Source organism: Phyllobates terribilis, unplaced genomic scaffold (genome assembly GCF_046119375.1).
Source record: "Phyllobates terribilis strain yellow unplaced genomic scaffold, ASM4611937v1 Scaffold_2__4_contigs__length_985480577, whole genome shotgun sequence".
Lineage (NCBI taxonomy): Eukaryota > Metazoa > Chordata > Amphibia > Anura > Dendrobatidae > Phyllobates > Phyllobates terribilis.
The window spans coordinates 299,766,403-299,793,533 of record NW_027362762.1 but is presented as its reverse complement, the minus strand read 5'-3'; the positions used below and the strand labels follow the sequence as shown (position 1 = coordinate 299,793,533).

Genomic DNA, 27,131 nt, shown 5'->3' with positions numbered 1-27,131 from the left:
GTAAACTGCATCGAGTGACTTAGCCATTGTGAGAGAATTCATTTAGACTTGCTTCTTCTAATCTATTAAAAAAAACACATGTGCATTTGCAGGTAAATGCAAACTGAGCCAAAGACCAGGAAACAATCCATCACTTGATGTAATGACTTCACAATAGGCAATTTTAGGAAGCCTGCACTATACATTTTTTACACCAATTTCTCCCCAAGGATCACCAAATGATCTCTGGGGAACATTTTTTTTTTTATGATTCTTGTTTTACTGTAGCTTCAATGTCCAAAGGAGCCCAAGTTACAGGGAACAACAGCTCCTTATAGTCACAGGCAAAGATGATCTAGGTCAGGGTTCCCCAACTCCAGTCCTCAAGGCCCACCAACAGGTCATGTTTTCAGGATTTCCTTAGTATTGCACAGGCAGTAATTCCATCACCTGCACAGGCAATAATTCCATCACCTGTGTAATACTAAGGAAATCCTGAAAACATTATCTGTTGGTGGGCCTTGAGGACTGGAGTTGGGGAACCCTGATCTAGGTGACCCAGCAGCTCTGCTATGCTGGGGAGAGACCTAGTAGTATGGGGACTACCATGTCCTACCAGGGGTTGTCGAAACTTCTATTTGCTGCATAGAGCTCACCGAGTCAACCCTGCTCCTGCTAGACTGCAGGAGCTTTAACCTCCCACCATAAATTCACAATGATGTGGGGTTACGCTAAGGACCAAGGGCAGTATATTTTTTCAAATTATTACATCTTTGATGGTTTGAATCTTGTTAGGTTAATCTATTGGCTATCACAAATGACACTGGTGCAGTAGTACAATCCTAAATTTGACATAAGAAATGTGGAGAGTTCTGGGAGAGGAAAAATGCTGTACAACTACGTATTAAATTTAAAGGGAGAGAGTGTCGCCAAGTCTTTGCTGGAATTGGGGGTCTCTGTCCCTACATCATGCTTTTCTCAGGGTAGCAATGTATCAGTTACTGGGCTGCTTGCGGCGGTTTTAGTGTTTCATCCGTTGCAGATGTAGCAGTTCTCTGAATGCTGAGCTCTGTGTAACCCCGTCCACACCAGTTTCTACCTACGCACAGTGTACACAGCTGCCAATCAGTGGTGGGGGTGGGGTTACAAAGAGCTCATGAATATGGAGGACTTCACGGCAGCAGGTTTACTAGTCCTCTAGTGATAATCTCCTGCTGATGAAACACTAATTTTATAAATACTATACTGAGCAGTCCAGTGACATCGCTGAAATCTGGGTCTCTACCCCTACACCATGCAGCTGCTCTCAGATTAGGTGGAAAAAAAAACTGTCGAAAGATTCTCTTTAAGATGAAGGTCACAGAAGAATTTCAGCGGTACAGGATATTTTTAAGACTCCGTAGATTTAATGCAGAAATTACATCTTGTATTTATCAATCCACGGGGTCAATGGAATGATAGCATGCTTCCTTTGCCATTAGGACAACCCCTTGCTAAGTCCTACTGAGTAACAGATATCAGAGGGGAGTCACTTGCTTGGGACTTCCTAGGAGCCAGAACAGAGCCAGTCTGAGAATGCCTCACGTTTTGGTGCACTTAGCCATCTGATTATTACATGAACAGCACATCGCCTAAATGGCTGCCATGTTATACTACATTTTTCAGCAATATTTGGTAAGAGTGAAATCCCTGGCTATCCACACCTTCTCCAAAGCGTCATCTGCTCTTTGGTGGTGTGTGGCAGCTGCGGTTTAAATGAGGATTTCCACGATAAGGCGAACCCTTTAAAGTTACTAAATACACAACTGCAGATTGGGTCACAACTAACCCGTACTGGTGTCTTACATTATTGCCAGGATGGTACTGTATTACTCTCCAACATTATTACTAAAAGTGCTGTGATTACTACATAAAATCGGTATTATTGTAATATTGGGCATAGCTGCTTTGAAGCCAAAGTCTTTGAGTCCAAAACATACTAACCATTTAACTATGCAAAGATAAATGGATGAAAACAGCAAAGCTGGCATTGTTATATTTAACAAAGGAAAAAAATACATTTTTCATAAGGGCAATATTATATGATGTGCAAAGTAAGCTAAAAGCAAGTGACTGAACATCTGGGAGGTATTAAAAAAAAAAAAAAGATACAAAATACTTACAGCTTTCTTGCCCAGTTCTGTCTTAGACAGTGTCAGCGTGCCACTTAGATAGCAGCCTGGACCAGCGCCCTTGGGTATTCTGTTAAACAAATTCATAGAATGACAGTGGTTCTCAAAAGAATTGGAAATACCAAATACATTTTTTGGCTTCTTTTAAACAAGGCTAACCATGACGTAAAAGAGCGCACAATATAAAACACAATACCTAGAGGCACGGAAATAAGTTTAGCTCTTTAGATTGGCAAAATTAATGATCAGCAAATTCAAGGAATACTTTCAGTGACAAAGCTAAATACTGACCACAACCTGTATGACAACCCGAGATCTTACTCAGTAATTTGCAGAATAAAATTACCATATTATATAGGAAAAAAAATCTTATCACATCCAGTGCAGCCAACCCCTGGGGTTAAGAAAGCAGGGGATGTTCTTTCCCTTATCCTTTCCCAGTGAAGTGAGAGCCCCATCCGAGATCCTGTGCAGGTCTTATTAGACAATTACAGTATACACAGTGAATATACCATGGGTGTTCCATATGGGAATAGCTCTTTAAATCTACCTTCAACTTTGGACCGGGCGCAGACATTTTCTCCACATACCCAAACAATAATTCGGAATATGAAAGTAGGTCGAGTGTTTGCACTAGTTACTTACTTATCATCAGGTAGCATTGTAATAAAGAAAGGCTGGCTGTGCTTTGGAGCCAAGGTTATAGTGTTTGCCTTTTTCTTCCCTACGAGGGCCATGCTGTGACTTTCATATATATCTAGACTCAATGTGTTGGCCATCCTGTGAGAAATCACAAAGGGAAGGTCCTTCAAACGTTCCAGCTCATTTAATTGCTCATGACGAACCTGCATCCTTATAGTATAATCTCCCTTTTCAAGCTTCACAGAGTACTGAAAGGAAAAAAACAATAAAAGACATTAATCTCTGAGACAACACAATACCACAATGCATCACGGCGACATGCTGGCGGTGGACGGCTGTCCTCACCTCACCACAACCACGTGGACTGGGATCCCATGATATCTTCACAAGTTACAATCATAGCTTGTAAGTTAAATTCACATTAAATATCTTCAATGGGGTGTCCGCTACGGGACAAGCCCCTCCTAAAGGCTTCAGCACCCTCTAAAAAAAAAATTAAAGACACATACCCCTACTGCACTGGCGCCATGGCAGGAAGGTTGGCTCTCACATGACACTTCTGTCACATGAGCGCTACAGCTAAGCGATGCCACGCGAGTGCTGGGAGGAGAGGATATGTTTTTTAGGGGGGCACTGTAGCATTTAAGAAAAGATTTTCATGTTTTGGACAACAGATTTAACCAAAATTTGATGGAAAATCAAGTTACCATTACAAATTTAAGGGGTTGTCCAGCCTGAGGCTACAAGTCTGTAGTCATTCTATGTGACTGCAGAGTTGCGAATCCTCACAGCGCTCGCACTGCGCGCTGTGAGGATTTTCCGGTGTTCAAGGCAGTGGACGCATGACCACAAGAATGTGATTTGCATATGTGCCGACTAGACTTGCACGGTCTTGCTCAACATAAGGGTATTGAGCGAGGTGGAACCAGTCTAGTTGGAATGTGGCCAGAAGAATGCAAATTGCATGCTTGCAGTCACATGACTGCCAGCCACTCCGACTTCTGGAGAATCCCCAAAGCGCGCAGTGCCCACGATGTAACGATTCATAAGTGTGCAGTCACATTGAGCAACTGCAGACTTGTACCTTAAGGCCAGACAACCCCTTTTAATATAATAAGCAAATTGTGCTAGAACTGGAAATTAAAAAAAAAAAATAAATAAATAAAATAGTCCGACCAAATGTTGCAAATCCATAGGAAGTGAAGTTGTATCCAGTCTAGGCAATGCTCGGTAAGGCTCTTTTCATATCTACAATGGAGGCTCCAACTGGATGGACACCGTGATGAAAACCTGATGGACCCTAACAGAGCAATGGGGTCCAATGGGCACTGCTGGTGTTCACCATGAGACAGATCCAATGTCTCCATCGGTTTTGTTGTTCCACTTGAATGATGGAGCAAAGAAATGCAGATGCATAACATTTATGTGAACAGAGCTGAAGCTAAACATCAGCAGCTGCACAAATCTCTCTATTAGTTTGGATTCTGGGCTCTGCTCAGAAGGCCTTGTCTGCACCGGATACAATATTGTCCACGCCTTAGCTGAGGGCAGGGTGAACTATGGACAAGGCTGATGTTCTCATTCACTGAAAGCAAAATAAAATTGGTGAAGAACTGAAACAGTAGTAGAACGTCTCATTCATACAACCAATAAGCTTAAAATGGTATGCTCATATCATATACACCTATATGATATGGCAGAAAGGTACAGTAGATGCAGATTCCACCAATGAAATCTCCATCTCTCCCAAAAACGAGACCCGGATGAGTGACGTCGTCTTTGGAGTATTCGGATCAGAATGCTCATTCATTTGTATATGAATACTGATCACGGCGTGTATCAATACTCTGTAAATAAATGCGGGTCCCATCTACTATACATCAGTGGTATATCCTGTCAATACGCATAAATGTACTAGAGGAATGGATGGTTGCGCTCCTCAAATACAGAGTCAAAACAATTTTTGGGGCCACAGTAAGTAACATCCAAGTGTCACAGAAATCCGATGCAAAACCAAGGAAATGAGCGGGAACATGTGTTGTTTACATGAAATGTGTAGGTGCACGTTCACACAGTGGCCAACAAATGGAACCGAAGAGGAAAACAAAATGAGCAAATACCCTGCAGTAAGTAAATAGTAATAGTGCATATAAATAACATAACAGTACTTTAACACTATTTTGATAATAAAAGCGTAAAAGCCATCCCACCATGACAAGTAGCTCCCTAATCAATTATCCAGTGTTATTTATATGCACTATTACTATTTACTTACTGCAGGGTATTTTCTCATTTTGCTTTTATCTTAGGATCAGAAATCCTCTGCAGATGTAGCCAAGACCTTCAATGTCTTCTTCTAGAGGACAAAAACGTCATTTCAAGAGAATACTCTACCTGATGGGGGTATGCATCTCCTGAGCCCATGTGCCTTTTGTTCTGGTCATAAATAATCCAAAGCTGGCTATCATATTCGGATTCATACAACAGCTCACAGAGTAAGGGGCAGCTCGGTGTGACTTCTCCACATTTAGGCTTTCAATTAAGAAAAAAAAGAAAAGACGACGATCAGAATATTTTTTCCGTAGTAAAGCTTTAAATAAAAGAAATACAATGAAAACATTGGAATATTTACGTTGCAAAGTTTTGTCTTTTGTTTTTTACTTGTGTCATTTACCTGGTCTGTCAGGTATTAAAAGTTTAAAAAAAAGAAAGGAGGATGATTTCATTCACATAAATCCTTTATGTCTGGCCAGTATCTTGCCCGAGCTGGAAACAACTGATGTGCATACAATGTGCACCCCTCCGGTGTCTATAGTGGGACAGAGAAAGGCCAAGAGTTTCACATTTTTTCTGTGCAACTCCTGGAGACTTCTCGATGCCGCCATACATGACAATGTTACAATAATAAACTACAGGATCAGTTGTGCCATCAGTTTCCCTCTGGTGCAGGAGTGCCCAACATGCGGCTCCTGGCTGTCACACAAGGTCTAGCACACAGCCATGAAGAGCATGTGCCCGGTGGTGACCTGTGAGCTGCCCTGCATGGTACTGCACTTCTGGATGCTCATGTACTGGATGTACTGGTGGGGAAGGGGGATAATTATGGTAATCTGGAGATGGCATCCTATTCGTTTCAGAGGTGTGGAAGCTGGATGCAATAGATTGGTGGGGGTACTTTGTGAGAGAATCCCAAATGGGGGTAGCGTGGGTACCCCTGGATATAAGTATACCACCTATAAGGGAGGGGGCAGAAGGTGCTTTCAGTGTGGAAGCTTTGCCTGTATGTACACCAGTAATCAGGGCACTGCATGTAACTGGCGACCATATCTCAGAACTGAATGTGGCTCTCAAGGTAAGGAAGGTTGGGGACAACTGGACTGCCCAAGTGTATTTGTACTACGCTAAAAGAAGTTATCATGTAGGGCCAGACATATGATAAAGGGGCGTCACATGAATGTTGTAATAACCTTACAGCCATGACACAAGCTCCTTTTTGGTATATGTCCACAGTCCAGGTGCTGTAAATGCCAACAGTAATATCAGTGTGGTTTTGTCCTGATGAAGAAGTCTGAAATTTGAAACGTGTTGACCAATGAAACCTCAGTTTTCATCACATCGCCTCCTGGATCTCCTTGTTCATCATATGGTGTCTTTGGCAGGTAAAGATTCATCCTCCATGGTTTTTTCCTTCCATTGCATGTATCCTGGATCTGCAGCAGCTGTTGTACGGAGCTTTCTTTGGTGTTGTGGCACACAAACCTGCCAGGTGAGCACATCCCTGCACCCATCGTTCTCATATCCTATATCCGGGTAGGACCCTATTTTGCGCTATTGTCTTCCAGTTTTTTCCCCTGTTGAACAGTAATATCTTGACAGCACCAGGAGCCGCATGTGTAGAAAACTGATGACTAAAAATGCTCATGGAAAACCCATTATTGTAATGGATATGTATTACAGCAATGCTGTGAAGAGCGGTCTATAGGTTAACAAAACACGATCTAAAAAGGTATTTCAAAGTATTAAAACTCACCTGATGGAAGTTATATGTTAAAACAATTTCATATAATTGGCGGTTATTTGGCAAAACATCACGGGCACCCAGTGGTCTTGTCTTGGCACTGACAGGCCTGCATGATACAACACACATGTAGTGAGCTTTGTATATATGACCTTATGTTGGTTGGTGGGGGGGGGGGGGGGAGGCAAAGTGTTAAATAAAAAAAAATAAAAGAGTTTTTTATCCGTCCCTTGTGGTTTTAGAAATAAGAAAATAAAAATGCGTGTATTTCACATTCCACTCTTACAACAGTATGTACGAAATAACCCAAAATGGTGCCTGGTTCTGAACTGGCTAAAAACAGCTTATATCCTTCCAGTGATAATGTTTGTGACTGCTAGTGGAGATGTGTCACATGGGCTGGAGGGCACAACAATGGCCGGCAGTAGCTTCACACCGAAGTTGTGTATATTGTGCGTTCTCAACAGGTTTTTGCAGTTTTTAAACAGCATCAATTTGCATAGGGGTGGTGACCATACACATATGTACCCCTATGCAAATTGATGCCGTTTAAAAACGGCAAAAACCTGTTGAGAACGCACAATATACACAACTTCGGTGTGAAGCTACTGCCGGCCATTGTTGTGCCCTCCAGCCCATGTGACACATCTCCACTAGCAGTCACAAACATTATCACTGGAAGGATATAAGCTGTTTTTAGCCAGTTCAGAACCAGGCACCATTTTGGGTTATTTCGTACATACTGTTAGGCTATGTGCCCACGATGCAGAAATGCTCCAGATTTTTCCTGAGCGTTTCTGCATCTCCCCTGGCAGAAAAAACGCATGCGGATTGTACATGCGGATGTGAAGCGTTCTTCACATGCATTTCCGCATGCGGGGTGACAAGCGCTTTCCAAGCGATTTTAGCATCACTTGGAAAGTGCTTGTCAACTTGGTCACACTATATAAATCCATGCAAACGGCATGGATTTATATAGTGTGACCGAAAGAATGGCAAAAATAAAAAATAAATCTATACTTACCTTCCGATGGCCCCCGGTGTCTTGCTTCCCTCCGTTCTCCCTTGTCGGCAGAACTGAAGGACCTGCCGACATCAGCATCGCGTGACCCGTCACATGACTATGACGTCAGCGCAGGTCCTCCAGTCCATCGCGAGCTGCCGGCAAGCTAAGACAAGCACACTGCTGGCCATCAGAAGGTAAGTATAATATTTATTTTTTATTTTATTCTTTTTTTCACAGTTTCTATGGTACCTGGGTCCGGAGGAGAGTCTCCTCTCCTCTAGAGACGGGTACCATCAGCACATTAGAACGCATGGAATGCGCATCTACATATACAGTGATGCAGAATCCATGCGTACAAATGCAAGTCAATGGCAGCGAAAACGCAGCACTTCCGCAAAATAATTGGTAGTGCTGCGTTTTTTTTCGCAATGATAATCCGCAGCGGAAATTTCCGCAGCATGTGCACAGCACATGCGGATTATCATTGGGGAACATGGCAGACCTTCTACCATGCGTTTTTTACGCGTTTCGGCAGCGTTTTTGCCGCTGCGGAAACGCTTAAAAAAGAGGTGCATCTTGTAAATTGTAATGACTCACAGAACAAAGATGTTACTTAAAAAATAAATAAAATTTCACATTTTGCAATCTGCTGCATATTAATTTATTGAAGACACTTTTGGGGTGAAAGTAGTCACTAAAACATTTAATAAATGCTTGAAAATTTTTTTAATTTTTTTTTAATACATAAACTAAGAAGTGGTCACTACTGAGGATTCATCTGCAAAATTTGGAGTTCAGAATGGCTCTTCTCTTCTATGCAGTGCTTTGCACCCAAACAGTAGTATACAACCACATATAAAAGAATTTCCATATTTATAAGAAATTGCAAAAAAGAAAAAACACTTATGGGGTTCTATTTTTTCTCCTAATTTTTAGGGGCTAAATTCAGTCCTGAAATGTCAAAAAGGACCTTTATATTAAAACCCCCCACACAAAACTATACAATTTTAAAAATGCGTACCTTATAGAATAAATAGAATTTTTACATCTCCAGAGTCCATACCTGCCACTTAGACCTATGTCTATATAAGTTCTCAAGTGCCTTTGAGGAACCAAAATATTAAAAGTCCTACACAAATCACCCCATTATAAGAAGTGCACCCCTTATAGAGTTCAAAAAAAGAAGTTTGTTACCTCTAAGTGCTTCATATGAAGTAAAGAAAAAAAATGCAATGTTTTCAACTAAAATGTGGTATTAACCTCAAACCTTTTCATATTTTTCAAGGAGCAATTGGGAGAAAAAAAAAACGAAAATTTGATCATTTCTGCCGAGTACAGCAATACCCTATAGATGGTTGTACACTTCTATTCTGCATTTATTAAGGGGTGCAGCAACCATTTTAACATTAAAGGCATCTTCAATAATTTTATGTGCAGCAGATTAAAAAAAAAAAAAATTGCAATTTTCACTTCTTGCCATCACCTATAACAGTTTATTTTTTTTTCGACATTAGTTGTGTGACAGAAGACAAATTAACCATTTCTGTTGGTCACCACAATTAACTGCATGTATTTTATTTAGGTTTTACTATTTTTTCACAGTAAATATACTTTGTAAAAATAATATTTCTATGTCACCAGGTTCTGCGAGAGACATTACCTTTATTTTTTTGATGACGCAGATGTATGGGGGCTCAGTAATGGCAGGGTGAGTTGCAGTTTTGATTGCTGTTTGTTTTATAGTTCAGGTCGCTACGATCCCAAATACGTGCATTTTAAATTTCTAAGAAAAGGGCTTAAAGAAAAGACGGATTTTGGTAAGAACTTACCTGTAAAATCCTTTTCAGCGAAGGAAGGAAGGGAGACACAGACATTACTAGTGGGTAGGCGGAGCCACACCGGATAGAACACCTCAGATTACAAAGAAGTGTTGTCCGGCCCCTCCAGCTTGGGCTCCTCCTACTCCAGCTCTCCAATCCGTACACAAGCTAAGGAAGAGCAATTAACACCAGCGGAGCAACACAACCCCTTCTGAAAAAGTTAGAAAAAAGCAAGAAGACAGGTTATGCATATAACAGAAAAAACCACACAGTCCCAGGTACTACTCACTGGACCTGACCACTGCGATGAGCTGGCAATGCTGGAACAGAGCCTTAGCGCGCCGACCCCAGCCCAGATAACCGCCATCAGAGAAGGGTCTCGCCGCATCTGAAAACACAACAACACACTTCTGCCATGGGAGGGAGCTGTGTCTCCCTTCCTTCCTTCGCTGAAAAGGATTTTACAGGTAAGTTCTTACCAAAATCCGGCTTTCAGCAGCAGAATGGAAGGGAGACACAGACATTACTAGTGGGACGTCCCAAAGCAGTCCAGAAATTAAGGGTGGGAAAAAACAAGAAAGGCAGATTCCCAACAACTTAGATAAATGCGCAACCAGCGCTAAACACAAGTTAAGGAGATAACCTAAACTACAGGCGCCTGCAGGACCCTACGTCCTAAGGCCGCATCCGCGGAAGCACTGACGTCCACCTTATAAAACTTTGTAAAAGTGTGAACGGAGCGCCAGGTAGCCGCCCGGCAGAGTTGAGCTGCCGAGGCCCCTTGATGAAAAGCCCACGATGAACCCACAGCTCTCGTGGAGTGAGCTCGAATCTTAATTGGGCAAGGCTCGCCCTTAAATCGGTAAGCTTCTAAAATGGCCGACCGAATCAAATCGAGCTATAGTGTCCTTGGAAGCTCGTTGACCACGACGACGACCTGCTGGAATCACAAAAAGTGAGTCCGACTTCCGAAAACCTTGAGTAATAGACAAATAGAACTTTAACGCCCGCACCAAATCCAAAGTGTGCAAGGCCCGTTCCTTCGCATTCCTCGGCTCTGGACAGAGCGAGGGCAACACAATATCCTGGTTAACATGAAATTGTGACACCACCTTAGGTAGAAAGTCGCCCCGTGTGCGAAGCACTACACGATCCGGGTGAAACTCCAGAAAAGGAGGCGAGCAAGAAAGAGCCGCCAACTCAGAAACCCTTCTCAAAGAGGTGACAGCCACCAGGAAGGCAACCTTCCAGGAAAACAATGAAAGGCTAACAGAGTCCATAGGCTCAAAAGGCCCATGTTGAAGAGCCTCCAATACAAGATTGAGCCGCCAAGGAGTCACAAGTGCCTTCCGCGGCGGAAATTGACGGATTACCCCGCGAAAAAAGGAACGTACGTCCCTACGCGAGGCGATAGCCTTCCGAAACAGCAAGGATAGAGCGGAAACCTGACCCTTCAGGGTGCTAACTGCCAAACCCTTGTCCAGCCCATACTGCAAAAAGGCCAACAAATTGGGAATGGAAAAAATCCTCGGGTTCCTTGAAGAACCGGAACACCACGAGAAGAAGGCTTCCCAAGTCTTGTGATAAATCCTAGTGGTAGCAGGACCTCTGGCCGCTCGCAGAGTGGCAAGGACTTCGGCTGAAAATCCTTGACGGGTCAAGATTTCGGTCTCAAGAGCCACGCCGTCAAACGCAGAGACTTCAGGTCCAGATGACGAATGGGCCCCTGGGTTAACAGGTCCGGGCGAAGTGGAAGCGGAGGCACTGCCAGAAGCGACACCAGTGTTGAGAACCACGTCCTCCTTGGCCAATCTGGGGCCACCAACATAGCCGAGACTCTCTCCAGTTTGATCTGACGTAACACCAGAGGAAGTAAGGATATTGGCGGAAACACATAGATCAGCTCGAATTGGTCCCACGGAGCCACTAGAGCATCCACCGCCACAGCCTCCGGGTCCTTGTACCTGGACATGAACGTCGGTAACCTGGCGTTGAACCTGGATGCCATCAAATCCACTTGGGGAGTTCCCCAACGGTAGCACAGTAGTGCAAAAACTTCCGGATGAAGACTCCATTCTCCGGGATCCACCTTCTCGCGACTGAGGAAGTCCGCCGTGATATTCTGGACTCCTGGGATGTGAATCGCAGAGATGGCTGGAACCCTGGCTTCGGCCCATACCATGATCCGAGAGACCTCCATCATGAGCCTGGAGCTCCTTGTCCCACCTTGATGGTTGATATACGCGGCCGCCGTCGCGTTGTCTGTCTGCACTCGGACTGGCAGACCGCTTAAAGGGACCGTCCAGTGATGGAGGCAAAGGAAAATCGCCCTCAACTCCAGGAGGTTGATCGGCAGGACAGACTCTTCTGACGACCATACTCCCTGAACCCAGAGATCGTTCCAGACGCCCCCCCAGCCCGTCAGACTGGCATCGGTGGTTATGACCGACCACCGCGGAAGGAGGTAGGACTTCCCCTGGGATAACGCTTCTGGATGTAACCACCATCCTAGAGACTCTCGCACCCTGTGGGAGATGATGACACTGCGATCCAGCGAAGCCTGCGATCGATCCCAACGGGTCAGAATGAGCATTTGGAGACCCCTGGAATGAAATTGAGCAAACGGGACCGCTTCCATTGACGCCACCATCAAACCCAGAAGGCGCATACACCTTCGAAGGGACATTGCTGTCGAAGACTTCATAACCTGTACATGTTGACGAAGACTTGCTTGCTTGTCAGGAGGCAAGGACACCACTGCCCGTACCGTGTCGAAGTGCATCCCCAAAAACAGGATTGACTGCGACGGTTCCAGAGATGACTTCTTCCAATTGATTAGCCATCCGAAGTCCTCCAGGAGCTGAAGGGATAGATTGCGAGCCCTCACCGCCTCCTCCTCTGTGGACGCCACAATCAAAAGGTCGTCTAGATAGGGAAGAATTGTCACCCCCTGCCTTCGAAGGATCGCCATGAGAGGCGCCAGAATTTTTGTAAAAACGCTGGGCGCTGATGCCAACCCGAATGGCAGGGCCACAAACTGGTAATGGTCCTGACCTATGGCAAAACGTAGGAAGCGCTGGTGAGCCCTTCCGATGGGAATATGCAAATAAGCGTCGCGAATGTCGATTGACACTAAAAAAATTGTTCTGCGACAGAGCCGCCACAACTGAGCGAAGCGACTCCATGCGGAATTTCCGGGTCCGGACATGCAGATTCAACTTTTTGAGATCCAGAATGGGGCGAAATTGGTCCTCCTTTTTGGGGACCACAAAGAGGTTGGAGTAAAACCCCCTTCCCCAATCCTCCGGCGGAACCGGCACCACCACACCATTCTGCAGAAGGGAATCGACCTCCCGCCGTAGAGCGGTAGCTAGCTCGGGCTCTGACGGAATGCGAGATTGGCAAAATCTGTCCGGGGGTCGAGAAAGAAACTATGAAATAGCCTGCCGACACAACCCGCGTCACCCAGGCGTCTGAAACGTGGGACGCCCAAGTCGACTCGAACTGGAGCAGGCGACCCCCCACTCGAGGACCCTCGAGTGAAACCCTGGCGTCAGTCCGCCTTAGCGGGCTTTTTGTCAGCTTCCCGTTTGTCTTGACGGAAGTTCTGTTTCCAGGGAGTGCGGGATTTCTGAGAGATCTTTTTTCCCGAAAACGAGGGACGACCCGATCCCCAAAAGGGCTGACCGAACAGTCCCCTGGGCCGAAAGGGCCGCCGACTACTACCGGCACTAGACTTGCCAGACGCAGAAGCCACAGCTCTACGCTGCGGTAAAGCCGTTTCTTTTGCCTTGGCCTTCGCAATCAGTTCCGTGAGGTCAGACCCAAACAGCTGACCACCCTTGTAAGCTAAACACAGCAAACCTTGCATGGAAACCGCGTCTCCGGTCCACTGCTTAAGCCACAGTGCTCTTCTGACTGACAGCCGAGGATTGCGCCCTGGACAGCAGTGACGTAGTATCCAGAACTGCATCTCTGCCATCAGCTTGAAAAGCCCTTCTACCTCGGATAGCGGGGATCCATCTTGCCACGCCGTCCGTAGGCGGTCCAACCACCTCAGGGAAGCTTCACCAGCACACATGGCTCCTAAAGCCGCTCTGAATCCATGACCCGCGGCCTCGTAGATGGATTTAGCCGCCATCTCCGTTTTTCTGTCCAGCGGATCCTGCAGACTCGCCTTCCCTTTAACAGGAAGTAATGAAGCTTTGCTAAGCTGGGATAAAGGGACATCCACTTCAGGAGAAGGAATCCAATTAGCAATCGACTCCGTAGAACACGGATACAGTGCCTCAAAAAAACCGTGTCCCCTGAAAAAGCTTATCTGGACACAGGCGTTCCTTCTCCACCGCCCCATCAAGTTCATCCAGAGATGGTAACGTTGACCGCGACCTATGCGACTCCTGAAAAAGCCGGGCCGACTTACCAGGGCGTCTAGCTACCTCCTCCGGTAACTGTAACGCCTCCCTCATAGCTCCAATAAAAGCATCCACACGGCCCAAAAGAGAGGCAGAGCGCCCCTGCCGATCCTCTTTATCCGAATCGGACATCTCCCCAGCAGAGCTTGAAGGGGAACCCTCCATATCAGAGATCTGAGTCGCTGCGCGGGGAGGACAGTACCGGCCTGTGGCGCTTCCTGCCATGAGAAGACAGTTGGGATCTAGCTGACACCCAATGACCTAGAAGGTCAGACAGGCTATCAATAGAACAAGTGAGAGCCTCCATTTTAACATCACTGAGTCCCCCGACCTGCGCTGCACTTGACGCCGTCGAGGACTCCTGCGAGTCAGATACGCGAGACTGATCCTGTAGCGGACCTGGGAGACGGACCGCGCCTCCTGGACTCTGATCTGACATGCCCTCACACAGTATATAGCAGGCTTAAGCCTGTCAGTAACTAGGACAGTGTGGCTTCTAAAAGGAAAGAAACGAACGCTGAAGGGTTAAGGCTCTTACAGGGAGAGCTACCCCAGCTGTCCCCCAATTAAGGGTTAACCGCCTACCAGGGGGTTAATGCAGCAGACTCCCCACAACCTCTGCTAAATGAAAGAGGTGTGCGAGTCCCAGACAAAAAAACCTCTATATGAGGTAGCAGCTGCAGGGCAGCGCAGTCTACCACCTAATTGTGCCGCAGAAAGGTGCCCTGCGCTGTGGGGGTGAGGAGGTTAAGCTTCTGCCCTGACAGGCAGAAGCGACTCACCCAGCTGGCCGCGGTGCAGCGTTCCTTCGGTTCTGACGGGAGGAGAGGAGAGTGAGGAGCCGGAGGAGGCCGTCAGTGAAGAGAGAAGCCGGAAGGGGAGGGACAGGAGAAAGCGCTCGCTCAGAGCGCTACCTGCCCGCGAAAAGACCGGGAAGGCGCGAAACCACGCCCCCCGCCGGCATTCAAAAAGGCGCACGACTCCTCCGCTCTCCGCTCCTGCCCCGCTTCACATGTCCTGCAGGGATCCACCTGCGGACGAAAAACACACAGTCACCAACGGTACATGTAACAGCGGCCGCCGCAGCAGCCGCTGAAGCACTCAAACACATTTACAAATGCTGAGTACTCACCCAGCTGAGCGCCACAGGGACCCCCAGGGATTTGTGGCGCTGTGGCCCTTAGCTTCCCCCCAGGACGGAGCGCGCAGGGACCCCAATGGCGCGGTTTGCGTCTCCTCCGGGAAGCGTCCCTCATCCCCCGGGGCCGGCAGGGTTCTGCAGGGACCACCATAAAGGGTATGCAGATCCGCCAGGGGAGGGGTGGGGGTCCAGCAGCGCTGAGACCCCTGAGACCTCTAGACCACGGTGGGTCCAAGTCTCTGTCCGATAAAAATAAAAAAATTTTCTGAGGAGCTGCTCCAGCAGCGACTATCCTCTGCGACCTCAAATTTTAGACTGGAGAGCTGGAGTAGGAGGAGCCCAAGCTGGAGGGGCCGGTCAACACTTTTTTGTAATCTGAGGTGTTCTATCCTGTGTGGGCTCCGCCTACCCACTAGTAATGTCTGTGTCTCCCTTCCTTCCATTCTGCTGCTGAAATGTGTCCGCAGGTTTTTGCTATATAACCTAAGAGCAGCATGATGTAGGAGCAGTGACCCTGATTCAGTCAGTGTTTTATCAGCAGGAGATCATCACTACAGGACAAGCTGCCTCTTAGTCCAGCCACACCCCACCAATGATCAGCAGCCTTTTGTTAATATACATTAGCAGCTTTGTGAGAACAATCAATGTGGTGTTACACAGGGCCCAATATTCTGAGCTCAACCAAATCTGCAACAGAGAAAACCGTGATTCTATCACAACTGCTGCACTCTTTAAACTAAGTGATACATCGCTGTAATCTGGGTCTCTGTCCTACATCATGTTGCTCTCAGGTTACATAGCAAAAGGCTGGCGACAGATTCCCTTTAAAGAAGTTATCCACTACTTGGAGAACCTCTTCTTCTCATACCCCACACTTGGCCCCAATAAAATAAAAAGCTTATACTCACCTCCCTTGATGGTGCTGTTCCAGCAGTGTCAGCACTCATGTACCTAAGGCTCTCCTGTGGTTATGACAGGAGAGTCTGGTGCCCAATCAGTGCTTGAGTCACTGGCCCCGCCTTCAGACAAATCGATCATCAAGAGGAAGTGAGAGAGCAGACGCAGCCCTGACTTCCTCTTGATGTTCTATTTGTCCAAAGGTGGAGCCAATGATGCCAGCGCTGATTGGGTGCCAGGCTCACGTGTCATAACTCAATAAGAGCCCCGGGACCGTGAGTGCCGACACCGCTGGAACAGAGCCAGCACTGGAGGCGAGTATAAGCTTTTTTATTTAATCTGGGCCAAACATTTAGCTCAAGAATGGGTTGTCCTAGTAGTGGGACAACCCCCATTAACGCTACACTTCTTGTGGTGACGTCTTTCTATAGTAAGTTTACTTTTTACAAATATCTAGATGTGCTCTTGTATTTCTCATTCTGTAGCTGTTTGAACTGCAGTTCAAACATAACTGTTCCCCTTTCAATATTTATTAGAAAGTTAGTTTTTATTACTCAAAAGATTTTGGCTTTTTATTTTTTTTTTTTTTACAACTTTTTAAAATTACAGAAAGCAAAATTAATTTATTTGATAAACTTCAGGAAAATATTCAAAAATAAAATACCTAAAATATTTTGGACCTTCCAGAACAGCAGCATTTCTGTGTTTGGAGTGATAATCCAATAGGTTACATTTTTTCCAAATGCTTTATTTCTACATACACAGAGAAATACAGGGTGGTCCAAAAGTAGGTGGACAGAAAGTGTAATAAGGTTATAAAGGGGGAGATTTATCAAACACTAAATTGCAGCTGCCTGTCTGGATCATCCTCCAATAAACCATGAATTAGACGTGGACAATAAAGCTTTCCACCCAATAGATTTCAGGATTCGCATGATAGAAGCTCGTGAAATTCCCAATTCCAAAGAGGCTCTTCTGGTGGACTTTTTTGGACTCTGAACAAATGTTTCAGCAACAAGTTGTTTATTATCTTCTGTACAGACTGTTTTGGGTCGACCAGTTTTTGGAGCATTAAGGATTGAGCCAGTGGCATTGAATTTGTCACGAATGCGGTAAATGGTTTGTCTCTTTGGGGCTTGAGTACCAAATGTTTCAACCCAATTTGCTCTAATGGTTTCAGCATTTTGAGATTTCCAATACTCTGTTAAAATCCATTTTCTTTGATCTGTATTTAAATGATTTTCCATTATGTGTTATCTGAATTATCTGAAAAGAAAACAGATTTGGGCGTGATCTATGTGTGAAAACTAGATCTGTGAAACTGGCTCAGTTGCCCTTAGCAACCAATCAGATTCCACCTTTCATTTTCCAAAGAGTCTGTGAGGAATGAAAAGTGGAATCTGATTGGTTGCTAAGGGCAACTGAGCCAGTTTCACTTTACACCATGTTTGATAAATCTCCCCCTTCATAACCTTATTACACTTTCTGTCCACCTACGTTTGGACCACCCCGTATATATTGTGCAAGTGCCCGGAAACACAAGGACCGCTCAAGCAGGCTGATGGACCAGTGAGAAAGGGGAAAGATACATTTTGGAAGTATAGACAAATGTGCCTAAAATGAACAGCATAACTAAGTGACAATGAGGACTACTATTTATTAATTACCCTATAAAACATTAGGCACAGAAAACACTACAACCTGCAGTCAACATATGGTGAATGAGACAGAATTTTAGAGAAACTTCAGTTTACAGACACAAACCTGATGCAAGATTAAAAAAGTAATGTGTCTATATGGATTTTATACACCACCTTAAAGTTTGCACCCAATTCTTTAAACTGATGCTGGGAGACAGATCTTCATACTTTAATGTAGACAGCACATCAAAACGAGCGATCCCTTCAGATGCATGCTGGCAAGAAAACAAAAAAATAAATTGTACAAAAGCAGTGATGTCTGAGGTTGGAATACGTCCTAAACCCCTTCACCTCCCAGCCTGTTTTCACCTTCCTGACCAGGCCAAGTTATACAAATTCTGACCATTGTCACTTTATGAGGTAACAACTCTGGAACGCTTCAACGAATCCCAGTGAGGGAGACTTTTTTTTCGTGACACATTGCGCTTTAGGTTAGTGGTAAATTTTGGTAGATATGATTTGCGTTTATGAAAAAAAAAAAAAAAAAAAAAAAAAAAAAATTTTGACAAGAAATGTGAACACTGCGCAATTTTCAATTTTTTTAATTTTTATATACTCTTTAAAAGCAGGTAGTTCTACCACACAAAATAGATAACAGTAACCACATATCTACTTTATATCAGCATCATTTTTTAAACTTTTTTTTTTCCCTTAGGAAATTAGATGGGTTAGAAGTTAATCAGCAATTTTTCATTTTTCTAACAAAATTTATAAAAGCAATTTGAGGGACCACAGCACATATTAAGTAACTGAGGTGTTTGTGTGACAGAAAATATCCAAAAGTGACCATTTTAAAATTTTTTTTAGAGTGCTCAAAACCACATCCAAAGAAGTTTATTAACTTTTTAGGTGTTTCAAAGGAATTCAAGCAATGTGGAAGAAAAAAAAAACATTTTAATTATTCTGACAAATATGTTGTTGTTGTAGCCCAAATTTTTCCTTTTCACAAAAGTAAAAGGAGAAAATGGACCACAAAATTTGTTGTGCAATTACTCCTGAGTACACACATGCCCCATATGTGGTGACAAACTGCTGTTTGGGTACGCGGCAGGGTTCGAAAGGGCATGTCAATTGAGCTCTGGAGTGTAATTCTGGCTGGAATAGACTGCAGATGCCATGTCACATTTGATGAACCCCTTTTACATGCCAAAACAGCAGAAACGCTCACAAGTGACCCCATTTTGGAAATTATCCCTCTCAATGAATTCATCTAGGGGTGTAGTAAGCATTTTTAACCCTCAGGCGATTCACAGAATTGTATAACATTTGGTTGATTGTATCAAAAATTACCAATTTTTTTCCAGTAAAATGTTGTTTCTGCCCCAAGTTTTTAATTTTCAGAAGGGATAATAGGAAAAATTGTGCAACAAATTGTAACGTTCATTTTCTCCAATGAACGTCAATACGCCACATGTGGTCAAAACCTACTTTGGAGGCACAGTGGAAAGCTCAGAAGGAAAGGAGCGCCATACTGAAATTCACATTTTGCTGTTATGGTTTGCGGGTGCCATGTCACATTGGCAGACGCCTGAGGTGCCAGAACAGCAGAAACTCCCCCCCCATAAGTGGCCCCATTTTACAAACTACATCCCCCCAATTAATTCATCTAAGGGTGCAGTGAGCATATTGACACCACATGTGTCACAGAATTTTATACCATTGGGCAGTGAAGAAATAATAAAAACTAATTTTTATGCTAAAAATGTAATTAGCACCATATTTTACATTGTTACATGTGGAAATTGGTAGAAAATGGCACCAAAATGTGTCACACAAATTCTGCTGAAGGCAGCAATACCCCATATGTGTCTGTACTGCTTAACCACATGGCGAGACTCAGGAGGGAAGGAGCGCTATTTGACTTTGGGATAACACATTTTCATAGAATAGTTTGCTGAAACCATATACAGAGCCCCCTAAGTGCCAGAAGAGAAGAACCCCCCTCAATTCACCCCTTTTTTAGAAATTACATCCCTCTGGGAATGTATCTACAGTTGGAGTGATGATTTTGACTTTATTGGTGTTTTCCAGAAACAAGCAGCAGTGGATGTTGCCGAGTGAAAATCTGCCCTGTACATTATGCCCAGCTCATGTTTCTGGAAGTGGGCTCTCATCGCTATAGAAATACCAAAACATGTGGAAGCCAAATATGGTTTAATCACACTGGGGCATTTGGAATTTGTGGGAAGGGGCGGGGCAGAGGAGTCATAGTGCTTTTCCAAAGCCTTAGTGTTAGGCCACGGCCCCTCCATCAGTATTCGGTCAGTATTTTTTCTCAGGATTGGGAGCCAAAACCAGGTGAGGAACAAACAGAGAAAAGGTAGAATAGAAACAAGTCACCAATTCTGCATTTATCACCCACTCCTGAGGAAAAATACTGACCAAATACTGACTGAGGGGCTGTGGCCTTACAGATAATGTAGAAACCCCTATATTTTGGGTAACAGAGAACGGACCTGAGTGAAGATTTGCTTGTTTTGTGAATTGAGTTGATGCTTTTGTTGGGAATTTTTACATAACATTTTGGATCACGTGTTTCCATCTAAATCTCTGACTGACGTGATTCACTATAGTGAGGCAGCAGTGTTACTATGGACTCAGTCTAACCTCTGTTCAGTGGTGTCCTTGTCAGAGGTGCACAAATCTGTGGTCGACCCCACTTTTATGCACACTTTAAAAGACACATCATGCTGGATCATGGGCCAGACTACATCCTTCTTCCACCAGGGCTTCCGTCTGAATCACGTATTTCAGAGACTTACACGGAAACCCCAGTGTAAGCACTCAGCGCAGGATAAATGGGAGCAGAGCCTTACTGCGAACTTTGGGAGGCAGAATGAACAAATCAACAGCAGGTGAAAATTTGGTTTTATTTATTTTTTTACGCAGTTCCTCGTGTGGTATAAGTGATTACGCAACTTTATTCTTCATATTTTGAGAGCTATAATTTTTCTATATTTCTGTCCACAGTCACGTGAGGGCTTTTTTTTTGTTTTAATTTTAATGGTTACCATTTTCAGGCACATAACATTTTATTGCTTTCTATTCTGATTTTTGGGAGGCAGAATGAACAAAAGCCAGCAATTCAAAAATTGTTTTGTGATTTTTTGTTATGCCGTTCACTGTGTGGTAAAAGTGATAAGACAGCTTTATTGTTTGGGGTTTTTTTGTTTTGGGGCTTTTGCACAAAAAAACGATTTTATTGAAAAAAATTATTTTGCATTGCTATATTCTGAAAATGATAGCTTTATTTCTCCGCTAACAAAGCTGTATGGCAGCTTGTTTCTTGCAGGATAAGTTGTCACTTTCAGCTATATGATTTTTATTTACAGTCGAATTTTTGATTGCATTTTATTCCACTTTTTTGGGCGGTATGATGAAAAAAACTTTTTTGCTACATTTTTCATTTATTTAATTTTTACAGTGTTTACTTGTGGGGTTAACTAAATGTGATTGTTTTATAGATCCGGTCGTTCTGGACACGGCAAAACAAATTGTGTACTTTTGTTTATTTTTGTTTTTACATAAATATGCGTATTTATTGGTATAATATTTAATATATTTATTTTAGATGCGGTTTATTATAAACGCGTTTCAAAGTCTTCAGACCTGGTGGTCATATCCTGATGAAGAAGTTTGAAGACTTTGAAATCGCATCAAGCCAACTTTGTATCCTGAACTATTCTTTCAGATCTCCATCAGCAGCGCTGATGACCCTCCTATTGTTTCTCTTCTGGTCTGTCAATATTTAGCAATTCAAAGCATAACTGAGCCCAAACACATTCTACATTATATACTTTAAATGGATATTTCTAAATTAATAATATTGCTTTAACTACTTAGACACCACGAAAATAAGCAGGTTTTTTTAATGGACTTGCTTTTTCCAATGCCATTCTTCTTTATAGAGAGCGTTTATCTTTGATAGTGTACAGCTGGCTTCCATGGCCTGTTCACAGTCTGGTCAAGGGTGCGAAGTAGTTACATTCCGGGAGAGAGCAAAACCAAAAACTTGGGTTAGCACACCTGTTGGTGTTAGTGTAATGTATAGGTGCACATTCACACTGTGGCCATTAACAGACAAATATAACCTAGAATAAGAACAAATGAAAAGATACTCTGCCGTAATTAAATTAGTAGTAATACATGTAAAAAAGCCATATGGGTCTTGATTTATTTTGATCAAAAACGTATAACAGCCATCCCACCTTTGCATATGGCTGTTAATGGTTACAGTGTGAATGTGCATCTACATATTACACTTCTACCAACATCTGTGCTAGCCCATGTTTTCGGTTTTGCTTTAGTTCTTTGTACATTTGGGGGCGTTCGTTCACAGATTCAGTAACAGTTTCTTAGAATTTACATGTAATTACTTTGAACTAAAAAAAACTACATATGTAAATTGTATTTTCATGGCTTAAAAACACCTCTAAATAGTATGTAACTGGGGTTAAAGAGAAGGTGCTCCTGTCAATATCTAGTAGGAAAAAGCTAATGAGCAAAAAGCGCAACAGTGTCTTATATAATAAAGTACAATAAGCTGCAGAGAATGGCTTACCTGGTACAGTTGTGTACCACACAATGTTGAAGCTTAATTTTGTCAGCTGCTACAGTCCCACAGGCTAAAAACCGTTGAAATGCCAGAAGAGAAACAATAGGTGGGTCATCTGCACTGCTGATGGAGAAAGAGTGGTCCAGGATACAAAGAAAGTTAGATGCGGTTTATCATCAACGCGTTTCAAAGTTTTCAGTCTTCATACCTGGTGGTCATATCCTGATGAAAAAGTCTGAAGACTTTGAAACCGCGTCAAGCCAACTTTGTATCCTGAACTATTCTTTCAGGTCTCCATCAGCAGCGCAGATGACCCTCCTATTGTTTCTCTTCTGGTCTATCAATATTTAGCAATTCAATTCTCTGGTATATCGAACTTTAAATATTTCAAACTGATATAAGCATACGGGCAATATTATGGAGGTGTTCTAATTTATAGCCAATATCATACTTACAATATTGAGCTGCGTCAGTCCACAAGCAACTCCATGAAAAGAAATGGAATAGTCAATATTGACATCACTGAGACTTGCCCACCAACGTGCAATGCAAAATTCAATGGTCTTGCCACCCTGCAGAGCCAAGGAAAAAAAATTGAAACAATAAATGTAAGGAGAGGTAGAATGAGAAATGGATTATACTTAAAAAGGCATTGAATCATTTCAGAAAACTTTTCATAGGCTGCGATAGCTAATAAAAAAAAAACCTCCAAAACAGAAAAACACAATACAACTCGCCCTCCTCTAGTCCAGAGTTAGGTCTGTAGCGCCAACATCACTGCAGCCAGTGAGCTCAGCGGTTCATGCCATCTACAGGGGCAGACCCAATAACCTCCCCGATTGGCTGCAGCACTGTCAACTTGACATCAGCGCTGTGGACAAACAGTGGAGAGCTGCCGCAGGCTAAAAAAAGATTATTTCTGAAAGACGACAACCCCTTTAAATCAGGTTTTTACTCTGAAGATTGCGTATTTAAAAAAAAAATAAATAAAACATTACAATTTGAACATTAGGCTAGACAATCATCCGACCATTCACGTTTTTCTATAGCTTACTTGACAGCTTAACTGTGCAGACTGGGGGAGAAACAGCGGAGGGCAAGGCATTTATAAAAGGATAGGAGGATGTAACCTTATGGGTATGTGCACACGATGCAGAAATGCTCAGGATTTTTTCCTGAGCGTTTCTGCATCTCTCTGGCAGGAAAAAACGCATGCGGATTGTACATGCGGTTTCCTGCCAGGGACATGCGGATGTGAAGCGTTCTTCACTTTCATTTCCGCATGCGGGTTGACAAGCGCTTCCCAAGCGATTTTATCATCACTTGGAAAGTGCTTGTCAACTTCACACTATATAAATCCATGCAGCCGGCATGGATTTATATAGTGTGTGAATGTCAAAAAATAAAAAATAAATATATACTTTACCCTCTGATGGCCCCCGGTGTCCTGCTTCGCTCGGTCCCGGCTGCCGGCAGTGAAGACTTTAGGACCTTCTGACGTCAGCGTCACGTGACCCGTCACATGACTCTGACGTCAGCGAAGGTCCTTCTTCATTCAACCGCGAAGTGCGGGGAATCAAGCAGGAGCGCTGCGCGGGCCGTCAGAAGGTGAGAATATATATATTTTTTATTTTATTCTTTTTTTTTTAATGGTACCTGGGTCTGGATGAGAGTCCTCTCATCCACACCCGGGTACCATCCGCACATTAGACCGCATGAAAAGCGCATCAACATATACAGTGATGCGGATTCCATGCGGTCTAATGCAAGTCAATGGCGGCAAAAGAGCAGCGTTTCCGCAAAATTAATTGACATGCTGCGGATTTTTGAGCGAAGCGTTTACGCTGCGGAAAAATCTGCATCATGGGCACAGCACATGCGGATTTCAATTGGGGAACATTGCTGCCCTTCTACCATGCGTTTTTCATGCGTTTCCGCAACTGCAAAAACGCCGCGGAAACGCATGAAAAACGCATCGTGTGAACTCAGCCTAACACTGTTAAAATCCTGAAATTTCTCATGTAATTTCAGGTGACAGTCTATAGAGAAAAAAAATACAAAAAGGTCCCTACTTGAAAGCACAGACACAAGTGTAATTAAGTATTAACAAATAGTATGTAATTAAGGAACAAACCCCCATCTTAAATGTGAAAGTTCACCCGATTTAGTTTTTTTTTTTTTTTTTAAGGAATTTATGACATTTTCTGAGGACATGAGGTGGAAATATCCAATTAAAGCAGAACACCACGGGAGGCAGATTAAGGCTTCATGCAAAAAAGCTGTACAATGCCTCTACACACCTTGTAGTATATAGAGTTTCTCTTCTCTACGGATGATCGGCTGCTATGGTTGTGTTAATATACAAGAATGCTCCTTACAGTCGCTCACTACCCTGGGAATCCCAACTTAGAACCACATTCATTTTCCTGCTTGGACAAATTGTCCTAAAGTTGTCCAGATGGAGTATTTGGAATTACTGTAGATTTACATTAATGTTGAATTTAATTTTAAATCTTTACATAAAAGTATTAACCACTTCGCACCAGAGCCTGTTTTTGCCTTCGTGACCGGGCCAATTTTTTCAATTCTGACCACTGTCACTTTATGAAGCAATTACTCTGGAACGCTTCAACGGATCCCCCTGATTCTGAGATTGTTTTTTCGTGACATATTGTACTTCATGATAGTGGTAAAATTTCTTTGATATCACTTGCGTTTATTTGTGAAAAAATCGGAAATTTGGCGAAAATTTTGAACATTTTGCAATTTTCAAACTTTGAATTTTTAAGCCCTTAAATCAGAGAAATATGTCACACAAAATACTTAATAAATAACATTTCCCACATGTCTACTTTACATCAGCACAATTTTGGAACCAAAATTTTTTTTTGTTAGGGAGCTATAAGGGTTAAAAGTTGACCAGCGATTTCTCATTTTTCCAACAAAATTTACAAAAACATTTTTTTAGGGACCACATCATATTTGAAGTCACTTTGAGGGGTCTTTATGACAGAAAATACCCAAAAGTGACACCGTTCTAAAAACTGCACCCCTCAAGGTGCTCAAAACCACATTCAAGAACTTTATTAACCCTTCAGGTGCTTCACAGAAATTTTTGGAATGTGGAAGAAAAAAATTAACATTTAACTTTTTTCACAAAAATGTTACTTTAGACCCAATTTTTTTTATTTTCACAGGGGTAACAGGAAAAAATGGACCCCAAAATTTTTTGTGCAATTTCTCTTGAGCGTGCTGATACCCCATATGTGAGGGAAAACCACTGTTTGGGCGCACGGCAGGGCTCGGAAAGGAAGGAGCGCCATTAGACTTTTTGAATGTAAAATTTGTCTGAATAATTAGCAGACACCATGTTGCGTTTGGAGAGCCCCTGATGTGCCTAAACAGTGGAAACCCCCCACAAGTGACACCATTTTGGAAACTAGACCCCTTAGGGAACATATCTAGATGTGTGGTGAGCACCTTGAACCCCAAGGTGCTTCACAGAAGTTTATAATATTGAGCTGTAAAAATAAAATTTTCACATTTTTCCCACAAAAACGTTTTTCATCCCTTAATTTTCCATTATCATAATGGTAATAGGATAAATTGCACCATTAAATTTGTTGTGCAATTTCTCCTGAACACGCCGATACCCCATATGTGGGGAAAAACCACTGTTTGGGCGCACGGCAGGGTTTGGAAGGGAAGGAGCGCCATTTGACTTTCTGAATGTAAAATTTGTCTGAATAATTAGCAGACGCCATGTTGCGTTTGGAGAGCCCCTGATGTTCCTAAACAGTGGAAACCCCCCACAAGTGACACCATTTTGGAAACTAGACCCCTTAGGGAACTTATCTAGATATGTGGTGAGCACCTTGCACCCCCAGCTGCTTCACAGAAGTTTATAATATTGAGCCATAAAAATAAAATTTTCACATTTTTCCCACAAAAAATCTTTTCCTTTCCCTAATTTTGTACTATCATAAGGGTAACAGGATAAATTGCACCATGAAATTTGTTGTACAATTTCTCCTGAACACGCCGATACCCCATATGTGGGGGAAAACCACTGCTTTGGTGTACGGCAGGGTTCGGAAGAGAAAGGAGCGCTATGTTGGCTGGGATAGGCAGCAGACACCATGTCACATTTGAAGAGTCGCTGACATGCAGAAACAGCAGAAACCCCCACAAGTGACCCCATTTTGTAAACTACACCTCTCAAGGAATTCATCTAGGGAAGTAGTGAGTATTTTTTAATTTTTAAATTTATACCATTGGGCAGTGAAAAAAGCATAATTATATTTTTACCACAAAAAAATGTTTTACCCTCAGATTTTACATTTTCACACAGGGCAATGGGTAAAAATGGTGCCGAAATGTGTCACACAATTTCTTCTAAAAGTGCCAATACCCCATATGTGGCTGTATCGTACCGCTCAGCCATACGGCGAGATCTGGGGGGGACGGAGCGCTATTTGACAATTGGAGAACAAATTATTGTAGAATAGGCATTTGGATTTGGGAGCACAAAATTTTTTGAATTTCTTTTGGGGGGCAAGGGCCATTTCGCTTTTCCAGAGCCTTTCTGCTACCAGTAACTTGGAAGTCCCTTATATTTTTAACAGATGATGGACCTGAGTGGGGACTAGCTTTTTTTGAGGACTGAGTTGAAGCTTTTATTGGGAACATTTTACGTAACATTTATCCGGCGCTCTAGGCTGAGCACTTACATCGGGGTTTCCATCTAAATTTCCAAGTGATGTAATTCAGATGAAACCCCTGCGGGA

General features: G+C 43.3%; 1 protein-coding gene across 5 annotated transcripts in view; it reads right to left on the bottom strand.

Moving 5' to 3' along the window:
• TPP2 (tripeptidyl peptidase 2) overlaps positions 1-27,131 on the bottom strand; it is a 79,948-nt gene that overhangs the window by 21,594 nt on the left and 31,223 nt on the right. For all 5 annotated transcript variants that reach the window (XM_073664217.1, XM_073664219.1, XM_073664221.1 and 2 more), the window contains exons 18-23: positions 22,800-22,916; positions 17,904-18,004; positions 6,823-6,919; positions 5,187-5,324; positions 2,796-3,040; positions 2,142-2,220 (exon numbers count right to left, since the gene is read on the bottom strand). In XM_073664217.1, coding sequence (XP_073520318.1) covers positions 2,142-2,220; positions 2,796-3,040; positions 5,187-5,324; positions 6,823-6,919; positions 17,904-18,004; positions 22,800-22,916 — 777 coding nt within the window. The remainder of the gene's footprint in view (positions 1-2,141; positions 2,221-2,795; positions 3,041-5,186; positions 5,325-6,822; positions 6,920-17,903; positions 18,005-22,799; positions 22,917-27,131) is intronic.